The 22,382-nt window shown below is 39.0% G+C and overlaps 1 protein-coding gene across 1 annotated transcript in view; it reads right to left on the reverse strand.

Annotated features, from left to right (window-relative positions):
* c8h10orf67 (chromosome 8 C10orf67 homolog) overlaps positions 1-22,382 on the reverse strand; it is a 159,981-nt gene that overhangs the window by 81,790 nt on the left and 55,809 nt on the right. The window contains exon 10 of the mRNA XM_073052952.1: positions 15,598-15,651. Coding sequence (XP_072909053.1) covers positions 15,598-15,651 — 54 coding nt within the window. The remainder of the gene's footprint in view (positions 1-15,597; positions 15,652-22,382) is intronic.

Here is a 22,382-nt window from a genome sequence, read left to right on the forward strand (position 1 = left end):
CAACATTGCTTCAGAAACCCAGAAAGAATTTTAGCCTATCTCCCTGTGGCATTTTAATATAGGCACTTCATTAACATTTTACTTTTCAATTTGGCTTGATCTATGCCTCAAAGGAAGTTATGCCTCAATCTCAGAAGATGCATTTAAAATGCCAATACAGAGTTGGAAATCAGAAATAAGAAAAGTAGGAAAAATGCCCATTCTGTTCATATTGTTGACGACTGTAAAAACCTAAAGGGAAGACCATCTTCCCATACAATAGGACAAAGAAAGATATGTTGACTGTGAGTCATAGAGTTATATTGCAGAGAAATGAACTCTTTGGCCCATCATGCCTATTTATATTAATTCCATTTTACTGCATTAATTCTTTGTACTGTAAGCCTATGCCTTCACATTTTATCCATCAGAATGCTTTTAAATCTCTTCCCACTCACCTGAAACACATGCCCTCTTAACTTTTAACTCTTCAGCCATGGGAAACAGATTCTGGCTACCTATGCAATCTATGCTTCTCATATTTTTTTTAATGTACCGCCATCATGTCACCTCTCAGCCTCTTTAGCTCCAGGGAAATCAAAACCAGCCTATCCAATCTTTTCTGATAACTCAAACTCTCCAATAAAAACAACATCCTTGTGAATCTTTTCTGTAATCTTTTTTAACTTAATCGCATATTTCCTGCAATGTTGTGACCAGAATAGCTCACAAGACTCCAAACATAGTCTAAACAACATTTTGTACAACTGTAACATGACATTACAACTCTTGTAAATAGAACCATAGAAAACCTACAGCGCAATACAGGCCCACAATGCTGTGTCGATCATATACTTACTTTAGAATCTACCTAGGGTTACCCATAGCCCTCTATTTTTCTAAGCTCCATGTACCTATCCAGGTGTCTCTTAAAAGAACCTATCGTATCTGCCTCCACCGCCGTTGCCGGCTGGCCATCCCACGTATTCACCACTCTCTGCGTAAAATACTTAAAACTGTGCCCTCTCATATGTTAGCATTTTCAGCACTGGGAAAAAGCCTCTGACTATCCACACAATCAATGCTTTTCATCATCTTATACACTTGTCTGAGTTAAATTCCATCTGCCTTTCGCTTGCCCACATTCCCATGATCCATATCATAATGTAACTTTAGTAAACATTGTTCACTAAACACCATACCAACAATTTTGATGCCATCTGCACTTACTGATCATGCCAATAATATTCTCATCCAAACCATTAATATGTGTGACAAACAACTGAGGACCCAACATTGATCCCTGTGGTGCAGCAGCAGTCATAGGTCTCCAGTCCGAAAAACAACCTGCCACAACCATTGTAGCACCAGGTTAATTTTGAATCTAATTGGTTTACCCACCTTGGATCCCATGTGTTCTAACCTTCTGGACCAGCCTACCATGTCGAAGGTTTGCTACAGCTCATGTCGAGAATGTCTTCTGTCATGTCCTCATCAATCCACTCGGTCATCTTTTCAAAGATCCCAAAGCTGTCAGACATGATTTCCCATGCACAAAGTAATCCCTAATCAGTCCTTGCCTTACCAAATACAAATAAGTCCTATCCCCCAGAATCCTTCCAATAACATCCCCACCACTGCTACAAGGTGCATACCAGTCTTTAGTTCCTTAGCTTATCCCTGCTATCCTTTAGTCTTCTGGTACCCTATCTGTGGCTAGTAAAGATATAAAATTATTGCCAGACGCCCTGCAGTCTCTTTCTCTGTTTTCCATAACAGTCTAGGATACATCTGGTCAGGCCCCTGTGATTTTTTGTTTCTATATCTCCAACATCTGATCCTTGGTAATGTTGGTATGTTCCACAACATAACCATTCCTGCCTGAACTCACTATCATCCACATCCTTTTATATGATAAGTGCAGACAACGTGTATTCATTCAATAGTGAGCCCATGCATATATTCTAAAATCTATGAATGGATTCATATGTAGATTACCATACTGATCCTAAATGGGACATACTCTCTCCATAGCTACTTTATTACTATACATTAAGAATCTTATAGGATTCTTTAATATCTTATCTGCCAGGAATCTGCCATTGTTCCTTTTTGCCTTCCCAATTTTCTCCATAAATATACTTCTACATGACTTATACTACTCAAGGAATTCACTTGATTCAAATTCCCTATATGTGAAATATGCCTCCTTCTTTTTCACGACCAGCCCCTCAATATCCATCATTAATCAAGATTCTATAAACTTATTCTCCTGCTCCCCCACCCTACTCTTCACTTTATTAAGGACATGCTGGCTCTGAACTCTTCCTAGCTTAATTTTAAAATCCTTGCTCTTGCCACATTTTCCTTAATCTACAAATAGCTTCTCCCAATCAACTTTTTAAAGTTCCTATAGTACATACTGTATCTATCACACAATCAATGTAATCATTTGCTCAAACATAGCTCATAACCCTGCATTTTTCTCACATCCAAGTGTCTCTCCAAACCTCTTTAAAAATGACCCTGTTGTATCAGCCTCTAGCACTGCACCAGCAGTGTATACCAAGCATCTACCAGTCTCTATGTTTAAAAAAAAAACACCACTGACATCTCTCCTAAACATTCTTCCACTAATCTTAAACTGATGTCCTCTAGTACTGGCCAATGCCACCTTGGGTAAAAGATGCTGGCTGTCCACTCTATGTCTCTCATAACCTTATATACATCTATCAAATCACCTCTTATCTGCATCCTGCCTATATCCCATTGCAACCTACAACAAAGAACAACATTTGTTATCCTCCAATCCTCTGATACCATTCCTATAGCTATGGAGGACACAGAATAATCTTCAACAGCCCAGCAGTCCCCTCCCTCACTCCCATAGTAATCTGTGGTATATCCCATCTGGCCCCAGGGACTTATTTGTCCTAATGATTTTCAGAAGTTCCTACAATGCCTCATTTTTAATCTCAACATGCTCCAGCATAATAGCTGATCTTACATTTGATCAATGCTGATCTTACATTTGTTAAAGTCCTGGTGAACAATGAAGCAAAACATTTATTCCAATCGTTTCTACCTCTTCCACATCCATTCAACACATTCAAGTCCACCACTTTATTGATACTTTTGATGCTTTCCCACAGCTGTGATAATTTCTTTAATTAATATTGCCACCTCCTACCCCATAGCATTATTTCAAACCCTATAAAGTGCAACATTAAGCAATATTAAGCCTCCACTCTTACTCCTTTTCAAGTCAGGCTTCCATGAAAGCTATAATATCAGACTTCCATGTGTCCGTCAGTACCCCTAACTCATTGATCTATTTCCAATATTATTTGCATTCAAATACATCACATTCACACACTTCTTCGCCTATTTTATGCCTCTCTGCCTTTCAAATTCAATAACTAATTTTCTGCATTGCACTTCCTATGTTTCTCTCCCTTTTAGTGCTTGCTCAGTTTGCATTCTCTTCTTAAGCCAGTTTAAACCATTCCCAAAAGGATTTAGTAGACCTATTTCTATGAATTTTAATTAGCTGTATCAACAGCTGTTACCATTTTTCTTTGGTTTCAACTGCATTTTTCTGAAAGTCTAGAAAAATATGTGATGGGATGCCAACTATTAGGCTGTATTCTGATACTACAATAAATGAGTGATTGCCATATACCAATAGGCCACCTCCTCAGGGTATTGCATGCACTTCAGTTAAATACCACATCAGTGAATATGTGCTTCATTTGCACTTTCTATCCATTTACTCTCATATCCTACTTGCGTCTCATTCTCATTCAAGTTAAAACTCACCCTAATGTTCCAGATCAATGGATAGTTCTGATGAAAGGTTAGCTTTGTTCCTCTGTCCACATACTTCTTCCTGACTTGTTAACTGCTTTCTGGCATCTTTTAAAAATTTTTTATCTGATAATGCTTGCAATATAGTTTGAGTTTCTTGCCTGTTTCTTGTAGTCAATTAGTTTAATGGTAAAATTTCACAGTTTTTACTAAATTAAGACTAGGAAATTTTCCTAACTGCAAGAGGAAAGGTGGTGAAACATCATAGGTAAACATCATCAATCAGGATGTCATAGAGCATAATCGGGGCACTTGAAAGCTACTTTATCAGAATGAATTAATATCTCAAGGGGAAAAATCATGACTGAAATACTCTTAAATACTTCTTATGGATTAATTAAAACTAAAGCTGATAGCGTAATCGAAACAGATATTAATATTACGTAAAACTAAATGCTATTTGCTCAAATATCATCGCTATTCACTTCACAGAAGCCATGATATTTTATTTTAAATGGAAATTCAAAACTTGAAAATACATTAAAATAGTCAATTATATATATTTAGGAAATTTAATAAGAGTATTAATAACATTTATTGTTCTTAATAATGACCAAAGGTCTACACCAAATTAACAGTAATGGTTGGGCGAACAGTAAAGGAAAAAAATCAGACCTTTGTTATGTACCATTTGACTCTGGAAATTTATGCCTATCATTTAATTTTGAAAAGACCTACATTGCTTTTTGCTCTATTAATTTCTCTTTAAATGCATATGTAACATATACTGATATTACTAATGATGCACTGGATTAGGAACTGCTGAGTTAAGTCTCAAGGCCTGAAGTAAAACTCTGTAATGACGCAGATATGTTTCCAAAAATGATTTTCCAAGAGCAATGCCTATTACTTAGATGCTTTATATTTTCCTACACTGCAGCTTTTCCATCTCAATACACTGATGATATGTCAGCAATAACTGTATGCATCAATACGTATATTTTTTAAAAATATCAATTGAACTGGGAAGGATTAAATTTTTAGTAAGTTTGAAAATGATACTGATGACAAAACTTTAAGCTGCCTTTATGAGGAATACACACAATTAGAAGCAGTTTATTGACTTTACCTTAATGGTGTTTCTACAATATTTCTTTTGTTAAATGAAGAACACACATACTTAACATATAAATTTCACAAGTTCATCTTATCTAAACATACGTGCTGTTCTCACCAAAAGTCATGGCCTTGCCAAATGATTATGATTAATGAGATCAATATTTGCACATTTAGAACTGTACTTATAAAATGAGATCACAACATGCCTATCAAAACAGCAAAATAAGGTTGTAAAATTGAGTTCAATGGAATACTGAAATTTCTAAACAAAAACAGATGTTTAAAGCCTTTTACATAATAATTGTATTTCTTGTGCAGGGAAATCAGGAATTATGTCATTCTAAAAAAACATTTTTAATCTGGGAAAATGAAAAAAATGCAATAGATTTACAATACAATGCTTTTTACAACTAAATTTGCACAAGCTGTGACATTATTTTACCAAAATAATCAATTGGTCAGCTTCTGAATGTTTCAAAGTAAATCTGAAACAGTTGTGAAGCTGAAGATTTAAATTCAATATATTTTAATCACATTTTATCCAAAAACACAATATTGATCATATTATTATATTATTGCTGATCAAATAATAGTGTGTAACTGTTACCATTGTTATTATTTTGCAAATTTCTAGCAATTTTGTGGCAAGAATGAGCTACACCATGAATTTTGATTTTTCAGAAGCTTTTTAATGTTAGCCTTGACAGAACTAAAAAAAGGCTACAATTTGCCATGTGCCCCTCAATGAGATGTATCAGTTTTTAGGAAATAGCTTGACTTGCATCAAAAGTGTGAATTGATTTCAGCATTATCATTAAGGCTCATTACTCATGTTCTAAGGACCTTGCTAGTGAGAGGATTTATGATCCTGACATGAAACTCAACCTTGAGAGCCTAGAAAAAGAACAAATGAAGCTCTGAAGTCTCACACCAGCAGGTAGTGAATTGTTTTTAAAGTAGTGTTTCAACTATTTTGCATCTGTCTTCCTATTTTGTACTCCATACTTCAGTCAGTATGGGAAGTATCATATCAATAATAGAAAGTAAAGGTATTCACAGCATAGAAACACGAAAGTAATAGATACTTTTCAAAAGTAAATTTGGGTAACAGTATCTGAGGAAGAATACTTGTATAGTTTTTAACACCCACTGTGACACTCACTATTAACATCTCAGAGATTTGCATTGATCCATGAGGTATTTCAGTTATAAGCAGTTTTGTTTAATGTTCTAGAGGTGCTCCACAGACCAGAGACCTGGGTTTGATTCTGACCTGTAGCTGCCTTTGGTGAGCTTGTGACCACATGGGTTTGCAATGGATGCTCGGGTTTGCCCTACATGCCGAAGATGTGTTGAATGGTAGGTTAATTGACTACTGTAAATTGCCTCTAGCATAAGTTTGTGACAGAGGAATGGTGGGGGGGGGGGGGGGGGTTGTGGGAGAGATGTTAGAAGAAAAGTGGAAACAGTTAATGGTTAGCATCAGCATATAAATGCTGCAATGATGTGCTTTTTATTAGATAGATAGATAGATACTTTATTCATCCCCATGGGGAAATTCAACATTTTTTCCAATGTCCCATACACTTAATGTAGCAAAACTAATTACATACAATACTTAACTCAGTAAAAATATGATATGCATCTAAAATCACCCTCTCAAAAAGCATTAATAATAGCTTTTAAAAAGTTCTTAAGTAGTTTACTTAAATACATTGAGTCCTAACCCCGGCACTTTAACATATCTTACTCCTGGCGGTTGAATTGTAAAGCCGAATGGCATTGGGGAGTATTGATCTCTTCATCCTATCTGAGGAGCATTGCATCGATAGCAACCTGTCGCTGAAACTGCTTCTCTGTCTCTGGATGGTGCTATGTAGAGGATGTTCAGGGTTTTCCATAATTGACCGTAGCCTACTCAGCGCCCTTCGCTCTGCTACCGATGTTATACTCTCCAGTACTTTGCCCATGACAGAGCCCGCCTTCCTTACCAGCTTATTAAGACGTGAGGCGTCCCTCTTCTTAATGCTGCCTCCCCAACACGCCACCACAAAGAAGAGGGCGCTCTCCACAACTGACCTATAGAACATCTTCAGCATCTCACTACAGACATTGAATGACACCAACCTTCTAAGGAAGTACAGTCGACTCTGTGCCTTCCTGCACAAGGCATCTGTGTTGACAGTCCAGTCTAGCTTCTCGTCTAACTGTACTCCCAGATACTTGTAGGTCTTAACCTGCTCCACACATTCTCCACTAATGATCACTGGCTCCATATGAGGCCTAGATATCCTAAAGTCCACCACCATCTCCTTGGTCTTGGTGATATTGAGACGCAGGTAGTTTGAGTTGCACCATATCACAAAGTCCTGTATCAGTTTCCTATACTCTTCCTCCTGTCCATTCCTGACACACCCCACTATGGCCGTGTCATCAGCGAATTAGGTGACCAATAAAACTACTCTTGATCTGCATATTTTCCTTATCCATTGTTGACTCATTTTTTTCACTTTCAGCTTAATTTTCGTTGTTCAAAGAGACAGATATCAGGGATAATAGTAATGAAATCCTAAATGTGCATGATTATCAATTTGATATCAGAATGAGCTTTGCATGAATAAAGTGCAATCTAAAAAATCATTTTTACACTCATATAATTTTATATTTAAGCTCACTTAAAGCTAGATTGTACATTATATTTCAATGCTATTTTAATAAGAGAATACAGGATGCTGTAATTATTTTTAAAAGAGTAGTTCTGAACTGCAAGCAAGAATCGTTTCATGATAACCAGGAATACCAGGAAAATGGTGACCAAACGTAAATGCAAAGGTAATAACCGGGAAAAACTAACATTAGCTGTTAATCGAGATATTTATTGAAAAGATTTTGCTCTTTCATAATAAGTGTTGAACACTGCACTCACACTAAATATTTGAAAGCATAATGAAGTATAGAAAATGGAGGAATTATTCAGGGAATAACCCTAGGTCAAACAGCATCCTCACTGATGCTTGCTAATTGTGGAATAATTCCAGCACTTTTACTTTCTGTAGTTTTCTGTTTGCTTTTTGATTAAGATTTGGACAATTTGTGAATATTTAATAATTTTGGTTAAAATTTGTGCTTTGTACTCATAATTTGCTGTTTATGAGAATTCTCCAAATGTTTGGCTGTTGAGTCTTATGGCATCACTATCTTTGAATGCTAAAGAAAAAAATCAGTTCTAGCAAAGGTGATACCTATGATTTTGAGATCACTAAACCTCTGTAGGTGTCGCTCTTTAAGATCAGAAACGAGCACAATTACTTCAACCCAGAATACAAATTATATGCAAGTGAAGCATGCTCTCAATTAAGTATGCATATATTTTCGAGTTCATAAAGCTATACAGAATAGAAACATGCCTTTTGGCCCAAATGATCCATATCAACTAAGATGCCCCATCAAAGTTAGTCCTGTTTACCAACATTTAGCCCATAATCTTCTAAACCTCTCCAATCTATGTGCCTGTCCAACTGTGTTTAAAACATTGCTATTGTACCTTTCTCAACTAGTTCCTCTGGCAGCTCATTCTACATACATACTATAAGTACTTGACAATAAGTACTCCTGTTTGAGTACTGTTAGGGGGGACAGCCTACCTGGGGGAAGCGACAGTGGCCGTGCCTCTGGCACAGAGTCTGGCCCTGTGGCTCAGAAGGGTAGGGAAAGGAAGAGGAAGGCAGTAGTGATAGGGGACTCTATAGTCAGGGGTTCTGACAGGCGGTTCTGTGGACGCAGGAAAGAAACTCGGATGGTAGTTTGCCTCCCAGGTGCCAGAGTCCAGGATGTTTCTGATCGCGACCAAGATATCCTGTGGTGGGAGGGAGAACAGCCAGAGGTCGTGGTACATATTGGTACCAATGACATAGGTAGAAAAAGGGAAGAGGTCCTGAAAGAAGACTACAGGGAGTTAAGAAGGAAGTTAAAAAGCAGGACCTCAAAGGTAGTAATCTCGGGTTTACTGCCTGTGCCATGCGACAGTGAGAATACGAATAGAATGAGGTGGAGGATAAATGTGTGGCTGAGGGACTGGAGCAGGGGGCAGGGATTCAGATTTCTGGATCATTGAGACCTCTTTTGGGGCAGGTGTGACCTGTACAAAAGGACGGGTTGCACTTGAATCCCAGGAGGACCAATATTCTGGCGGGCAGCTTTGATGGAGCTGTTGGGGAGGCTTTAAACTAGTTTGGCAGGGGGGTGGGAATCAGAATGTGAGTGCAGGGATTAAGGTAGAAGGACAAGGGCATGATGCTAAGAGTTTGGAGTTGATGAGGAAGGACAGGCAGGGGACAGAACATAATTGTAGCCAGTTAAAGGGGTTGAAATGTGTCTATTTCAATGCTAGGAGTATTAGGAACAAGGAGGATGAATTTAGAGCATGGATTAGTATGTGGAACTACGATGTTGTGACCGTTACTGAAACTTGGTTGGAGGAAGGGCAGGATTGGATGATGCAGGTCCCGGGGTTCAGGTGTTTTAAAAGGAATAGGATGGGAGGTAGAAAAGAGGGGGGAGTGGCATTGCTGGTCAGGGATAGTATCATGGCTATAGAAAGGGAGGATGCTGCAGAAGGAGTGTCCATGGAGTCAGTCTGGGTGGAAGTCAGAAATAGGAAGGGATCAATCACTGTGCTGGGAGTAGTCTATAGGCCCCCAAATAGCCCTCGGGACACCGAGGAACAGATAAGCAGGCAGATTTTAAAAAGGAGCAGGAAATACAGGGTAGTAGTTATGGGTGATTTCAACTTCCCTCATATTGACTGGCACCTCCTGCGTGCAAGGGGGATAGATGGGGCTGAATTTGTCAGGTGTGTTCAAGAAGGATTCCTGACACAGTATTTGGACCGGCCGACGAGAGGAGAGGCTATACTGGATCTAGTTCTGGGTAATGAACCTGGTCAGGTGACAGACCTCTTGGTGGGGGAGCATTTTTGTGAGAGTGACCACAACTCCCTTAGCTTCAGCATAGCTATGGAAAGGGATAAAATCAGACAAAATGGTAAAGTGCTTAACTGGGGAAGGGCTAACTTTGAAGGGATGAGGCAGGAACAAGCGAGAGTAAATTGGAAACAGATGTTCAAAGGAGAAAGCACAGAAGTAATGTGGGAGAAGTTTAGAGACCACTTGAGCTGGGTTCAGGATAGGTTTGTCCCACTGAGGCGAGGAAAAAATGGTAGGAAAAGGGAACCGTGGCAGACGAAACATGTGAGACAACTCGTCAAGAGGAAAAAGGAAGCATATGTTAGATATAAGAAGCAGGAAGTAGGAGGGGCTTTTGAGAAATATAGAATAGCCAGGAAGGAGCTAAAGAAAGGACTTAGGAGAGCTCGAAGGGGGCATGAGAAGGCCTTGGCATGTAGGATTAAGGAGAACCCCAAGGCGTTCTATGTGTATGTGAAGAATAGGAGGATGACGAGAACGAAGGTGGGACTGCTAAAGCATAAAGAGGGCAACATGTGCCAGGAGGCGGAGGAGGTTGAGGAGGTCCTAAATGAATACTTTGCTTCAGTATTCACAAGTGAAAAGGATCTTGATCAGGATGAGGTCAAAGTAGAGTGGGCCTATGTGTTGGACAATGTGGAGATTAGGGAAGAAGTAGTGCTGGATCTTCTTAAAAATATTAAGATTGATAAATCCCCAGGGCCGGATATGATACACCCCAGGTTGTTGTGGGAATTGAGAGGGGAGATCGCAGGAACATTAGCCATGATTTTTGAATCCTCTTTGGCTGCAGGGGAAGTGCCGGAGGACTGGAGAATGGCAAATGTAGTTCCCTTGTTTAAAAAAGGTAATAGGGAGAAACCTGGGAACTATAGATCGGTGAGTCTTATGTCGGTGGTCTGCAAACTACTGGACAGGATTCTTAAGGATAGGATCTATGAGCATTTGGAGAAGTACAGTCTACTCATGGATAGTCAACATGGCTTTGTGAAGGGAAGATCGTGCCTCATGAGCCTGATTGAGTTTTTTGAAGAGGTAACAAAAGAAATTGATGAGGGTAGGGCAGTGGATGTGGTCTACATGGACTTTAGCAAAGCATTTGACAAGGTCCCTCATGAGAGACTCATCCAGAAAGTCATGAGGCATGGGATAAGTGGAACCTTGGCTGTTTGGATAAAAAATTGGCTTAAAGGAAGAAAGCAGAGGGTAGTTGTGGAAGGAAAGTATTCTGCCTGGAGGTCGGTGACTAGTGGAGTGCCGCAGGGATCTGTTCTGGGACCCCTGCTATTTGTGATTTTTATAAATGACCTGGATGTAGAGGTGGAAGGATGGGTGAGTAAGTTTGCGGATGACACGAAGATTGGAGTTGTGGATGGAGCTATAGGTGGTCGAAGGTTACAAGAGGATATAGACAGTATGCAGAGTTGGGCAGAAAAATGGTAGATGGAGTTCAATCCAGACAAGTGTGAGGTGATGTATTTTGGAAGGACAAACCAGAAGACTGAGTACAGGATTAATGGTCAGTTACTTAAGATTGTGGATGAACAAAGGGACCTTGGGGTTCAAATCCACACATCTCTCAAGGTCGCTGCACAGGTTGATAGGGTAGTTAAGAAGGCCTATGGGATGCTAGGCTTCATTAGCAGGGGGATTGAGTTCAAGAGTAGAGAGGTCATGTTGCAACTCTACAAATCTCTGGTGAGACTGCACTTAGAGTATTGTGTTCAACTCTGGTCACCTCATTATAGGAAGGATGTGGAAGCTATGGAGAGGGTGCAGAGGAGATTTACCAGGATGTTGCCTGGATTGGAGAACAAGTCATATGAAGCAAGGTTAGCAGAGCTGGGACTTTTCTCTTTGGAGCGTAGAAGAATGAGAGGGGACTTGATAAAGGTCTACAAGATTATGAGAGGCATAGATAGGGTGGATAGTCAGTACCTGTTTCCCAGGGCACCAATAGCAAACACCAGAGGGCATAGGTACAAAATTAAGGGAGGGAAGTTTAGGGGAGACATCAGGGGTAAGTTTTTTTACACAGCGGGTTGTGAGTGCCTGGAATGACTTGCCAGGGATGGTGGTGGAGGCTAAAACATTAGGGGTATTTAAGAAAAGCAAACACGAGGAAATCTGCAGATGCTGGAAATTCAAACAACAACACACACAAAATGCTGGTTGATTTAAGAGCCTCTTGGACAGGTACATGGATGAAAGAAAAATGGAGGGTTATGGGGTAGTGTGGGTTTAGTACTTTTTTTAAGGATTATATGGGTCAGCACAACATGGAGGGCTGAAGGGCCTGTACTGTGCTGTAATGTTCTATGGTTCTATACTACCCTTCATGTAAAAAAGGTATATTTTAAGTTCCTATTAAATCTTGCCTTACTCTCACCGTAAAACTATGACATGTTCTTGATTATTCAATCCTTAGCAGAAAAACTGAATGCACTTGCTCTGCCTATGGTCCTCATTACTTTATTTTATTTCATTATTTTATCTTTAAGATTTTTAAGATTTTTATCATTAAGATTTTATTTTATCTTTAAGATCACTTCTCAGTCTCTTATGTGCCAAGAAATAAAGTTACTATTACATAATAATCTTGAATTTACCCTGACAGAGGAGGTGGTAGAATCAGATACAACTATTACACTTAAGAGACATCTAGGCTGGAACTTAAGTAAACAGGGCATAACAGGACACATTCAAATATATGGATACAGGCAAATGGGATTGACATAGAAGGGCAAAATGATTAGCATGGATCCATAGGCTGAAGTACCCATTTCTGCATTGTACAACTCTAGGCCTATGAAACTAAATTCTGTCACTTCAGAATTAGAAAGTAATAAAGTCAAATGTAAGTGATGAATAATTTGAAGTCAAGGATTGCTCTTAATACATCTGTGAAAACTCAGAAAAATGAGTAAGCATCAGTGAGGAAAGATAACTGAATTATTATTTGATGGCTTATGGCTATCATCAGCATTTGCTGTTTATCTTAAATTGTTCTTAATTTATATGCCATTTACAAGTCAGTTATATTAGTTACTGAAGTCAAATAAGGGACAATACATGTAGTAAGGATGGTAATTCTCCTTCTTTGAACCAGTAGTGTTATTTTTGCTCTAACCGTGAAGTTTACAGTCAATTCCAGATTTTATTTAAATACATGAATTTAGATTGCCCAGTAAATGTTGTGGGATTTTAAGTTGTGTCTCTAAATCAATGCTTCTGGACACTACATGTTATTCTCTATGCTCTTTTACGCCTCCAGACCATGGCCCTTGTTAGGGCCTTGATTCAACTGGATATCTCAAGACAATGGGTCCTGCGGTCTCTAACTCTAGTTCTGATGGCTCTGGATACCTCCAGACTACGGATGCCAACTGCTCCAGACTGCTGTTCCCACCATCTCCAACTCTGATTCCAATGATCTTGGATACCTTCAGACCACAAATTACATAGCTACTACTCTTCAAACCCAGGTTTCTCAGCCCCCCCATCACCTCTTAACTCTGCCCATCCTGCCTACCCTGAACACACTAACCCTTCCTTTTCCTCTAACACCAACAACTCTCTTCCCCCTCTAATCCCTGCCATGCCTTTACCATTCCCTCTGACCTTCCCCTCTCCGAAGTGGAATGTACTGTCCCCAGCAAGGCCTTACCTTTGTTCCCCTTTGCCTGCATCTTAGTGAGTTCCGCACCCGCAATGATACTGAACTTTATGGTCATCTGTCTCCGAGCCCACTTCTGTGGCAAGAATCCTTACCCCGCACCAATGATCCCTTCTCCTGTTTCCAAGCCTCCTCCTCTTCTTGGAAATCCTGCTCGGGTTATTTTCATCTCTAATTGCTGATGAGACATCAACCAGCTTGACTTCAGCACTCCTCTATCCACTTCGAATCTTACTCCCTCTGAACGACTGCACTCCACTCTATCAACCTCACTATCAAATCTGCAGACAAAGGGGGTACTGTTGTAATGTGGTGACTGACCTCTAACTTGCTGAGCCAGGCAGCAACTTCTGTTGCTTATCATGACATCTGCAAATTAATTAACTTAACATCTTCTGAAATATTAGTTATTTAAAACCAAAGCAGCAACCAATTTCAACCTCTAGTCTTTAATTTTGCCACATTTGATAATTTACTTTCACAGACACTGCAAAGAATTTCTACTTATATCTGAATAAACTCTTATTGGGCTTCCAGCTGGGTACAGGTATAACCGACATTTCGATGACGAACTCTGCCATGAAGATTGATACTTGTACCCGGCTGGAAATCTGAAAGAATTTATTTGTCATATTCGCTGGGAAAGCACTAGATCCTTTTTCACTCTATTTATAGCTAATTTGTGGCAGTATTATAGAATGTATCATAACTATGTAAATAATCAAAATAATTACGTTCCAATTACAATATAATACACATTTTGATTGATTTTACAGTGTAGATCCAAATTTATGGATTCTTATCGAAGTAACTTAAAACAGAAATTATATCATCCACCAAGTAACAGTATTTAAATTGCCAAAATGGGTATGAACCTCACTTTCTTAATTTGCAAAGTTGTCAGTTAGTCCTAAATATAAATTCTAAATAAACAATAAAATTAGGCAACTTTTCTGGTATGCAAGTTTCTGGCAACTTTAGGCCAGCTGATTTTGTTTTTCTCTAATACTGTGATGCTAGCTATACAAATCCAAAGTGTGCCATTGACAATGATATATGAGGTCACTGTCATTGTCATGCATAGTTATTGTGCACTATGTTCATGAGGTTTCTGTAACACAATCATCTTTCCATTTCTCACAGTTCATTTATAATCAGATCTTACAATGAAGTCATCATGAAATGGGCCTATTTATCCTTTGAGTCAAATGTGCTCAGAGCTTTCAATATACGCACACTGTTTGCCATGAAGCTAATGCACATTCTTTCTTTTTGTATATTTATTATCAGGAGTATTTTAAAAGAATTAGAAAATTATATGGAACTACAGCAAATTTCATTATACATTAATCTCTCAAAAGCAATGTGTAATTAAAAAGTAAATTGAGTTTGGAGAGATTACTTACGTCCTTTCTTTTTGAAAAAAAATCTGTCCCATACAGTTTTAGTTATTTGACTTTCCCCATCATACTATCCTCCGTCAGGAGAGCAACATGGTCCAGCTCAGTACTACTCTCTTATCAGCTTAATTTATTTAATTCTAGTCCTTTTTAAGCAGTTTTTTTTTCACTTACAAAAGATAAATTTCCTTCACAAGATAGTCAGAAATAGTTCACTACTAGCTAATGACTTAATGCCCTTTATTTATGTGTCATCATTGTTCAAAGCAGATTAATAATGGAACTGCAGTCAAAGATTGATGAGTTCTGACTTATTTGGTTTAACGCTGTTAAATCTACAAATAAAGCTTTGAATCTTGCATTGTGATCATTTGCCTCAGATCAGAATAAGTTTTATATGCCCATGATTCTTTTTAAATTCTACGATGCTAGATAAACATCACTACACTAGCAACTTCCTCCTAAGTTTATTTTTTAGTACAGGGATATCCATTACTTTGTCTTCTATGGATTAAGCCACATTTAAAACACTTTATAACTTCTTGATACACTCACAAAACCAATTATTCCTTCCATCAAACCCCCATGCAATTATTCTGAAAATTAGGCTGGCAAGAAGAGGGCCACTTACCTTCAGCAATGTAACATGTAACATCTTTTCCATTTGTAACTTCTGTAGTTCCAACTGTCAATAGAAAGAATTAGCAAAATTTTGTTAAGTATTGTATATCAGCTCCTGTTCATTTTTAAGGAAATATGTAGAAGACTAGAATTATTGATAGTATGGAAGGTAATTTTAGACTTTAGAGAGATACCAATGTTTTACTGAAATGAGCAGGAAAATGGCAGATAGATTTTAATCCAGACAAATGTGAGGTGAAGCATTTTGGATGCACTAAAGAGGCCAGTACATACTCCATGAATGGTAGAATCTTTAAAAGTATTGAGGAAAACAGGCACCTTGGAGGATATGTCCATCAATCCTTGAATGGGCAATGCAGGTCAACAACATTCTCCATTGTCTTTGCCCTCTCTCACTTTATCTCCTTACCTGCCCATCCCCTCCCTCTGGTGCTCCTACCCCTTTTCTTTCTTCCATTGCCTTCTCTCCTCTATCAGATCCCTCTTCTCCAGCCCTGTTTCTCTTTCACCAACTTCTCAGCTCTTTACTTCACCCCTCCCACTCCTGCTTTCACCTTTCACCTTGTGTTTCTTCCTCTCTTCCCCCCACCTTCTAACTCTAACTCCTCATCTTTTTTTCTCCAGTCCTGATGAAGGGCTTTGGCCCAAAACATCAACTATACTGTTTTTCCATAGATGTTGCCCGGCGGGCTGAGTTCCTCCAGCATTTTGTGTGTGTAGCATAAGTAGAAAGGCTTTTGTGATATTGACTTTCATTGGCTTGGGCATGGAATTCAGAAGTAGGGAGGTTATACACAAATTTTATGAAACCTTGGTTAGACCTGAGTTGGAGTTCTGCACGTAGTTCTGATCAGGTACAGGAAGCCTGTGCCAGTGCTGTAGAGATGATGTTCATGAGGATGTTGCCTGGGTTGGAGCAATATGGTTATGAGGAGAGAATGAAGAAGCTAGATCTGTTCTCCTTAGAGTGGAAGTTAATAGGGAATATGACTGAATTATGTAAAATGAAGAGGGGTGTATTTAGAGTATACTGCAGGGAACTTTCCCCATATCAGAGGTAGATAAAACTGGATGACAAAGATTTAGGGTAAGGGCTAGGAGATTCAGAGAGGACATGGTGGGGACTTTCTTCAACCTGAGAGTGGTATGTACCTGGAATGCACTACTTAAAAGAATAATTGTAGCTAGGTTGCTGTGACATTTAAGAAGTACCTGGATGAACACCTGAATAGTTCAGGAATAGAGGACTATGAACCAAATGTTGGCAATGGGATTACTATGGAAAGGGTGTCCACTGGTTGACATGGACAAGTTAGACCAAATGGCTTGGTTCCATGTTTTCCAATTCTGTGATGCTGAAATTTGGATTTTACCTTCATTTGGTGTACTAAGTAGGTAAATGTTTTGCTTTAATGACAAAACAAGGGCTAACACTAAATTAGAACATTAGTCTTTAAGTAATCACAAACATTGTTTTATGACCTTTTAAAACATACTACCCTACTAAATCCATTTGAGGTGAACTTGTGTATGTATAGATGTCATCTTTCTGAGTTTTCTGCCCATTAAGAAGCAGGTCAGCATTGCTAAACACTAGCTCTATTGTGATCTCACTTAATGTCATGAAGATGAGGAAAATGGAGATTAGAGGATTTAAAGGGAGGAAAAGCAGGAGTGAAGGATTAAGTATTTTGTGGTGGAATGTCTGGCAATAAGGTATCCTCACTTTCTGGGGTGGTCTAATCATGATTTGCCCAGTGGTTGTGATGCCTTTTGGAAGCCAAATAGTGTAGCTTTTTGTGTGTAGATGTTGTGATCTTTGTCAGTGCTGTCTCTCTGCTAAAGGCTATAACATGAAAATGAGCATTTGGTGGGGGAATAACTCTTGGATTGGGATAAATTTCAACAGGAAATGCTCTAGTTCAATTTCCCAGTGGGAAGATCTTCCGAGGGCAAAAGCAAACACTTTAAAGCATGCATGAAGCCCTTTCTAAGCACAATTTACTGATTAAAAAGAAATAAAGCACAATTGGTTTTGTGCTAATTCAATTTCTCAGCTTCTGTTCATTATACTTTGAAATATTTTCCATTGTACAGCACAACAGTTCACACCTTCTAAACAAAGAATTTACAAAATAAAAAAAATGACATGATGTTGTAAAATATGGAATAGAGGACGGCGAGGAGGTGCTCAATGAAGCGGTCTCCCAATCTCCGTCTCCCAGTGTGGCCTTCTCTACATCGGTGAGACCCGACGCAGATTGGGGGACTGCTTCATTGAGCGCCTCTGCTCCATCCGCCACAACAGACAGGATCTCCTGGTTGCCACTCACTTCAACTCTGCTTCACATTCCCATTCCGATATGTCCATACATGGCCTCTTCTACTGCCATGATGAGGCCAAACTCAGGTTGGAGGAGCAACACCTCATATACCATCTGGGTAGTCTCCAGCCCCTTGGCATGACCTCTGAATTCTCCAACTTGCAGTAATTCCCTCCCCCTCCCTTCCCCCATCCCAGTTTCACTCTGCCTCCTCCTTCAGCTGCCTATCTCCTCCCTCATAGTTCCGCCTCCTTCTACTACCCATAGTGCTTTCCCCTTACATTCCTTCTTCACCTTTCATGCGTATCGCCTCCCTGCTTCCCCTCCTACACCCCTTGATCTTTCCCCTTACTGGTTCTTCACCTGGCACCTACCAGCCTTCTCCTTCCCATCCTCCCCTCACCTTCTTTATAGGGCCCCTGCCCCTTCCCTCTTAAGTCCTGACGAAGGGTCTCAACCCGAAACGTTGACTGTTCATTTCCACGGATGCTGCTGGACCTGCTGAGTCCTCCAATAATCTCCTACACTTAGAAACAAAATGCAAATTTCTCAAAATCACAGATGAATCTAAAGTCAAAAGCAGAAGTACTTATAATATGTTTCAATTTATTTTGAATGGGAGAAGAATTTGTCTGAGACTAGTATTTTAAACTTAAATAAGGCAATGATAAGATATGAAAATATAACTAGTTGAAATGAACTGGCATTTTAGGTTAAGCAATCAGTCAACCGAGATGAAAATTTATGGGGCTCTTTCAGGAAACATGGAATACGTATATTGCAACAAAAAATAACAAGAAGAGAATCCACCATTAATGGCTTACCAAAAAAGTTAAAGACGATATAAAACTAAACAAAGCATATCATGATGCAAACAAGTGACATGTCAAAAGACTGGAGAGAAAAGAAAAGCAAAAAATGATTAAAAATGAATAATAAAGGGGAAATTACAGATAAATCTAGGCAGAAAATTTTAAAATTAAGAATTTCTATAGATATTTGTAAAAGAAGGGTTAAGAGGTATACAAAATTATAAGGATAAATGCAAGCAGGCCTTTTTCACTGAGTTTGGGGAGAGCTAGGTTAAGGATGAAAGGTGAAATATTTAAGGAGAACCTGATGGTGAGTTTCTTCATTCAGAGGACAGTGCAATTATGGAACGAGCTGCTAGCAGAAGTGGTAGATGCTGGCTTGATTGCATTATTTAACAGAAGTTTCAATAAGTTCATGAATGGGAAGTGTATGGACAGCTATGGTCCAGGTGGAAGTTGATGAGACCAGGCAGGAGAATAGTTTGGCCTAGACTGGATGGGCCAAAGGGCCTTTTTCTATGCTGTAGTGCTGATTTGAAAGAAAGTGACATTGGGGAAATAATGTAAGACATAGATTATTTATTAAACAAATTAAACATACACTCAGTGGGCCTTTATTAGGTACACCTGTAAATCTGCTTGTTATTGGAAATATCTAATCAGTCAATCATGTGGCAGCAAACCAATTGCATAAAAGAATGCAACCTTGTTGAAGTTCAGTTGTTGTTCAGACCAAACATCAAAATGGGGAAGAAATGTGATCTCAGTGACTTTGACCAGGGAATGACTGTTGGTATCAGATGGAGTGGTTTGAATATCTCAGGAACTGCTGCTCTCCTGGATTTTCAGGCACATCATTCTTTAGAGTTTACAGATAATGGTGCAAAAAGCAATAAACATTCAGTGAGCAGCAGATATGCAGGTAAAAATGCCTTGTTAATGGGAGAGGTCAGAGGAGATTGGCCAGATTGGTTCAAGTTGACAGGAAGATGACAGTAACTCAAATAACCACTATCTGGCACAACAGCGGTGTGCAGAAGAGCACAATCACTCAATCCAATGTAATAGAGACTAGATTATCAGCATTGAATGTTTATTATTACCTCACATAGAAAGACTATTTTGCTCTCTGGATGATGGGAAGGGAAGAGGCAGAAGTACAGGTATTGCAACTCATTGCTGGTGGAAAAGAGATTTTCAGTGAGTCTTTAAGGGAATTACTTTTTTGAAAAGATGAAAAGGGAAGAGGAATACATCTTTGATAATGAAATTTTGTTGGCGCTGGCAGAAGTTGTGAAGAATGTGGAGACTGGTGGGTGGAAGGTGTAGACTGGTGTGTATACTACTTCTCTTTTTCCAGGAAAAGAGGGTCTGCTAAGTACAGAAAACATCTGAGATTTGGTTAAGGGCTATGTCCTCTACAGTAGAGGGAAAACCATGGTTCAGGACGGAAGACATTTCAGAGGCACCTGTGTGGAATATCTCATCATTGCAACATTTCAAAAGAGATAAAGGAACTAGGAGAGTGGAATGGAGTTCAGACAGGAAGCAGGGTGGGTGAAAGTACAGTCAAGATACAATGCACCAAGACACCTCAGACAACTTCCAAATCCACAACCCCTACCAGCTAGAAGCATGAGAAAAGCAACATAATGGGAATACAACCATCTGGAAGTTGCCCTCCTTACCACTCTCTATCCCTGACTTGGAAATACAAGGCTTTTAAGAATTATTAGAGAAGGCTGTTAAGAGCATAAAGATTATTTTGTTCTGTAATGTAATGTAAATTTGCCTCTTTTGCCACAGAACACAATGCACAACTTCTATGATACTGTGCATTGACACAAGTGAATGAGAAGAACTTCTATTATTGTAAATAGAATGCCAATTATGGAAACTGGAGAAGCTAATGTCGAGAAGTTCTGCAATTCAGGTTGAAAACACCACATCTGGTGTTCTTTTCCTTTGTAAAATGTGTTGCACTTGCTATGACGAATTAAACAGACTAAATATTTTTATAATTAAGCCTTCCAAAAAATGGCTGCAAACCTTATTAATCCCCAAATAAAAGGAGGTATTTAATTATCTAAAAATATTTCAAGGGGTATGGAACCAAAGTTGGGCAAGCATGCATCTCCCTTGATATAACACCAACATAAGTATACTTTGAACATAAAAGTTAGGAGCCTTTTTAGTAATAGGGCTTCAGTTTTGTCATTTTGGCATTGTGCCAGGATTTTGAATTCACGAATATTCAATTTTCACTGCAAAGCTACGGGAAGCTTTCTCTTTTGTTAAATCAGTCAGGAGTGTTAATAGTTTTAAATGTGTCTGGCTTTCACTGAGACTTAGAATTAATTAAAATTGAAATAATTACATAAATAATTATTAGTAAAATAATTAAACAATTAAATTGCCCTTTGCCTCCTAGTCGTAATGCCTAAAATTTCTTTCAAAATAAATCTGGTCTTTGGTGTACGCCAGGCCTGGGATTTCAGTAGAAATCCCTTTGTATAATGCTGGGGAGTCCCAACAAGAGTGGCTCCAAAGGCTGTATGTCGTGACAGATAAAGAGTTATCTCTCATTCAGAAAGTCTCAGAGTTCCATATTCAACAAAGGCATTGCCAAGACATAATGAAGTTTGAACACTGACAGTTCCAGTTCCAATTCAGCACGATTTGCCTGAATAGCAAAGTTTCACAACTGAAATAGTCTCATCAATAATGGGCTGGTAATATCCACCTATATTTTGTATAATTCTTGTGATTCTGGTATATAGAAATTTCTGTAAGATTTTATTTTGATGACTGGCGCTTTTTTTGCCGTAGGTTTCAGAATTGCAGATTAAGAATTTTTTATAGCTTGGACTAATTCATCTCTTATTTACTATTGATTGCTAGTAGCAGTTTATCCAAACTACTTGAATGGAAAGTAACAGTTGTAACTGACAGAAATACATATAATAGTTATCTTTTGTATTACCCAGAGTAAAAGACAAAAAGATTTAAACATAGTGACGCATGACAACTCCTATAATCATCTGTTGCTTATTTAAGTTCAATTTCAGTAAGGCCACAGTCAGTCTGTGTGGGCAGCAACGTCTCTAGTGCCATTACATTATGCTGAGCACTAGTGCTCCCCAAGTCATTGCTGAGCCCATTGCTGTTCGCACTGCTAACGCATGACTGTGTCACAGGATCCAGCTCAACTGTGTCATCAAATTTGTAGATGACACAACGGTGGTTGGCCTTATCAAGAATAATGACGAATGGAGTATAAAGAGGAAGCAGAGCAACTGGTGGATTGGTGTGTAAAGAACAACCAACGCCTGAACATGGAGTAGACAAAGGAAATGATTGTGGACTTCAGGCAGATGAACTATCCCCCTCTGTAAATACATGGATCCTCCATAGAGAGAGTTAAGTGCACCAAGTTTCTGGAAGTTCACATCACGAATGACCTCACCCGGTCCTTGAATATCACCTCCCTGAACAAGAAAGTACAGCAGCACCTCCACTTCCTGATGAGATTGAGGCAAGCAAGGCTTTCTCCTGCTCCCCCGTTATCTTAACTGCATTTTACAGGAGCACCATTGAGAGCTTTCTGACAAATTGCATCTCCACTGGGTATGGAAACG

Source organism: Hemitrygon akajei, chromosome 8 (assembly GCF_048418815.1).
Source record: "Hemitrygon akajei chromosome 8, sHemAka1.3, whole genome shotgun sequence".
Taxonomy (NCBI): Eukaryota; Metazoa; Chordata; class Chondrichthyes; order Myliobatiformes; family Dasyatidae; genus Hemitrygon; species Hemitrygon akajei.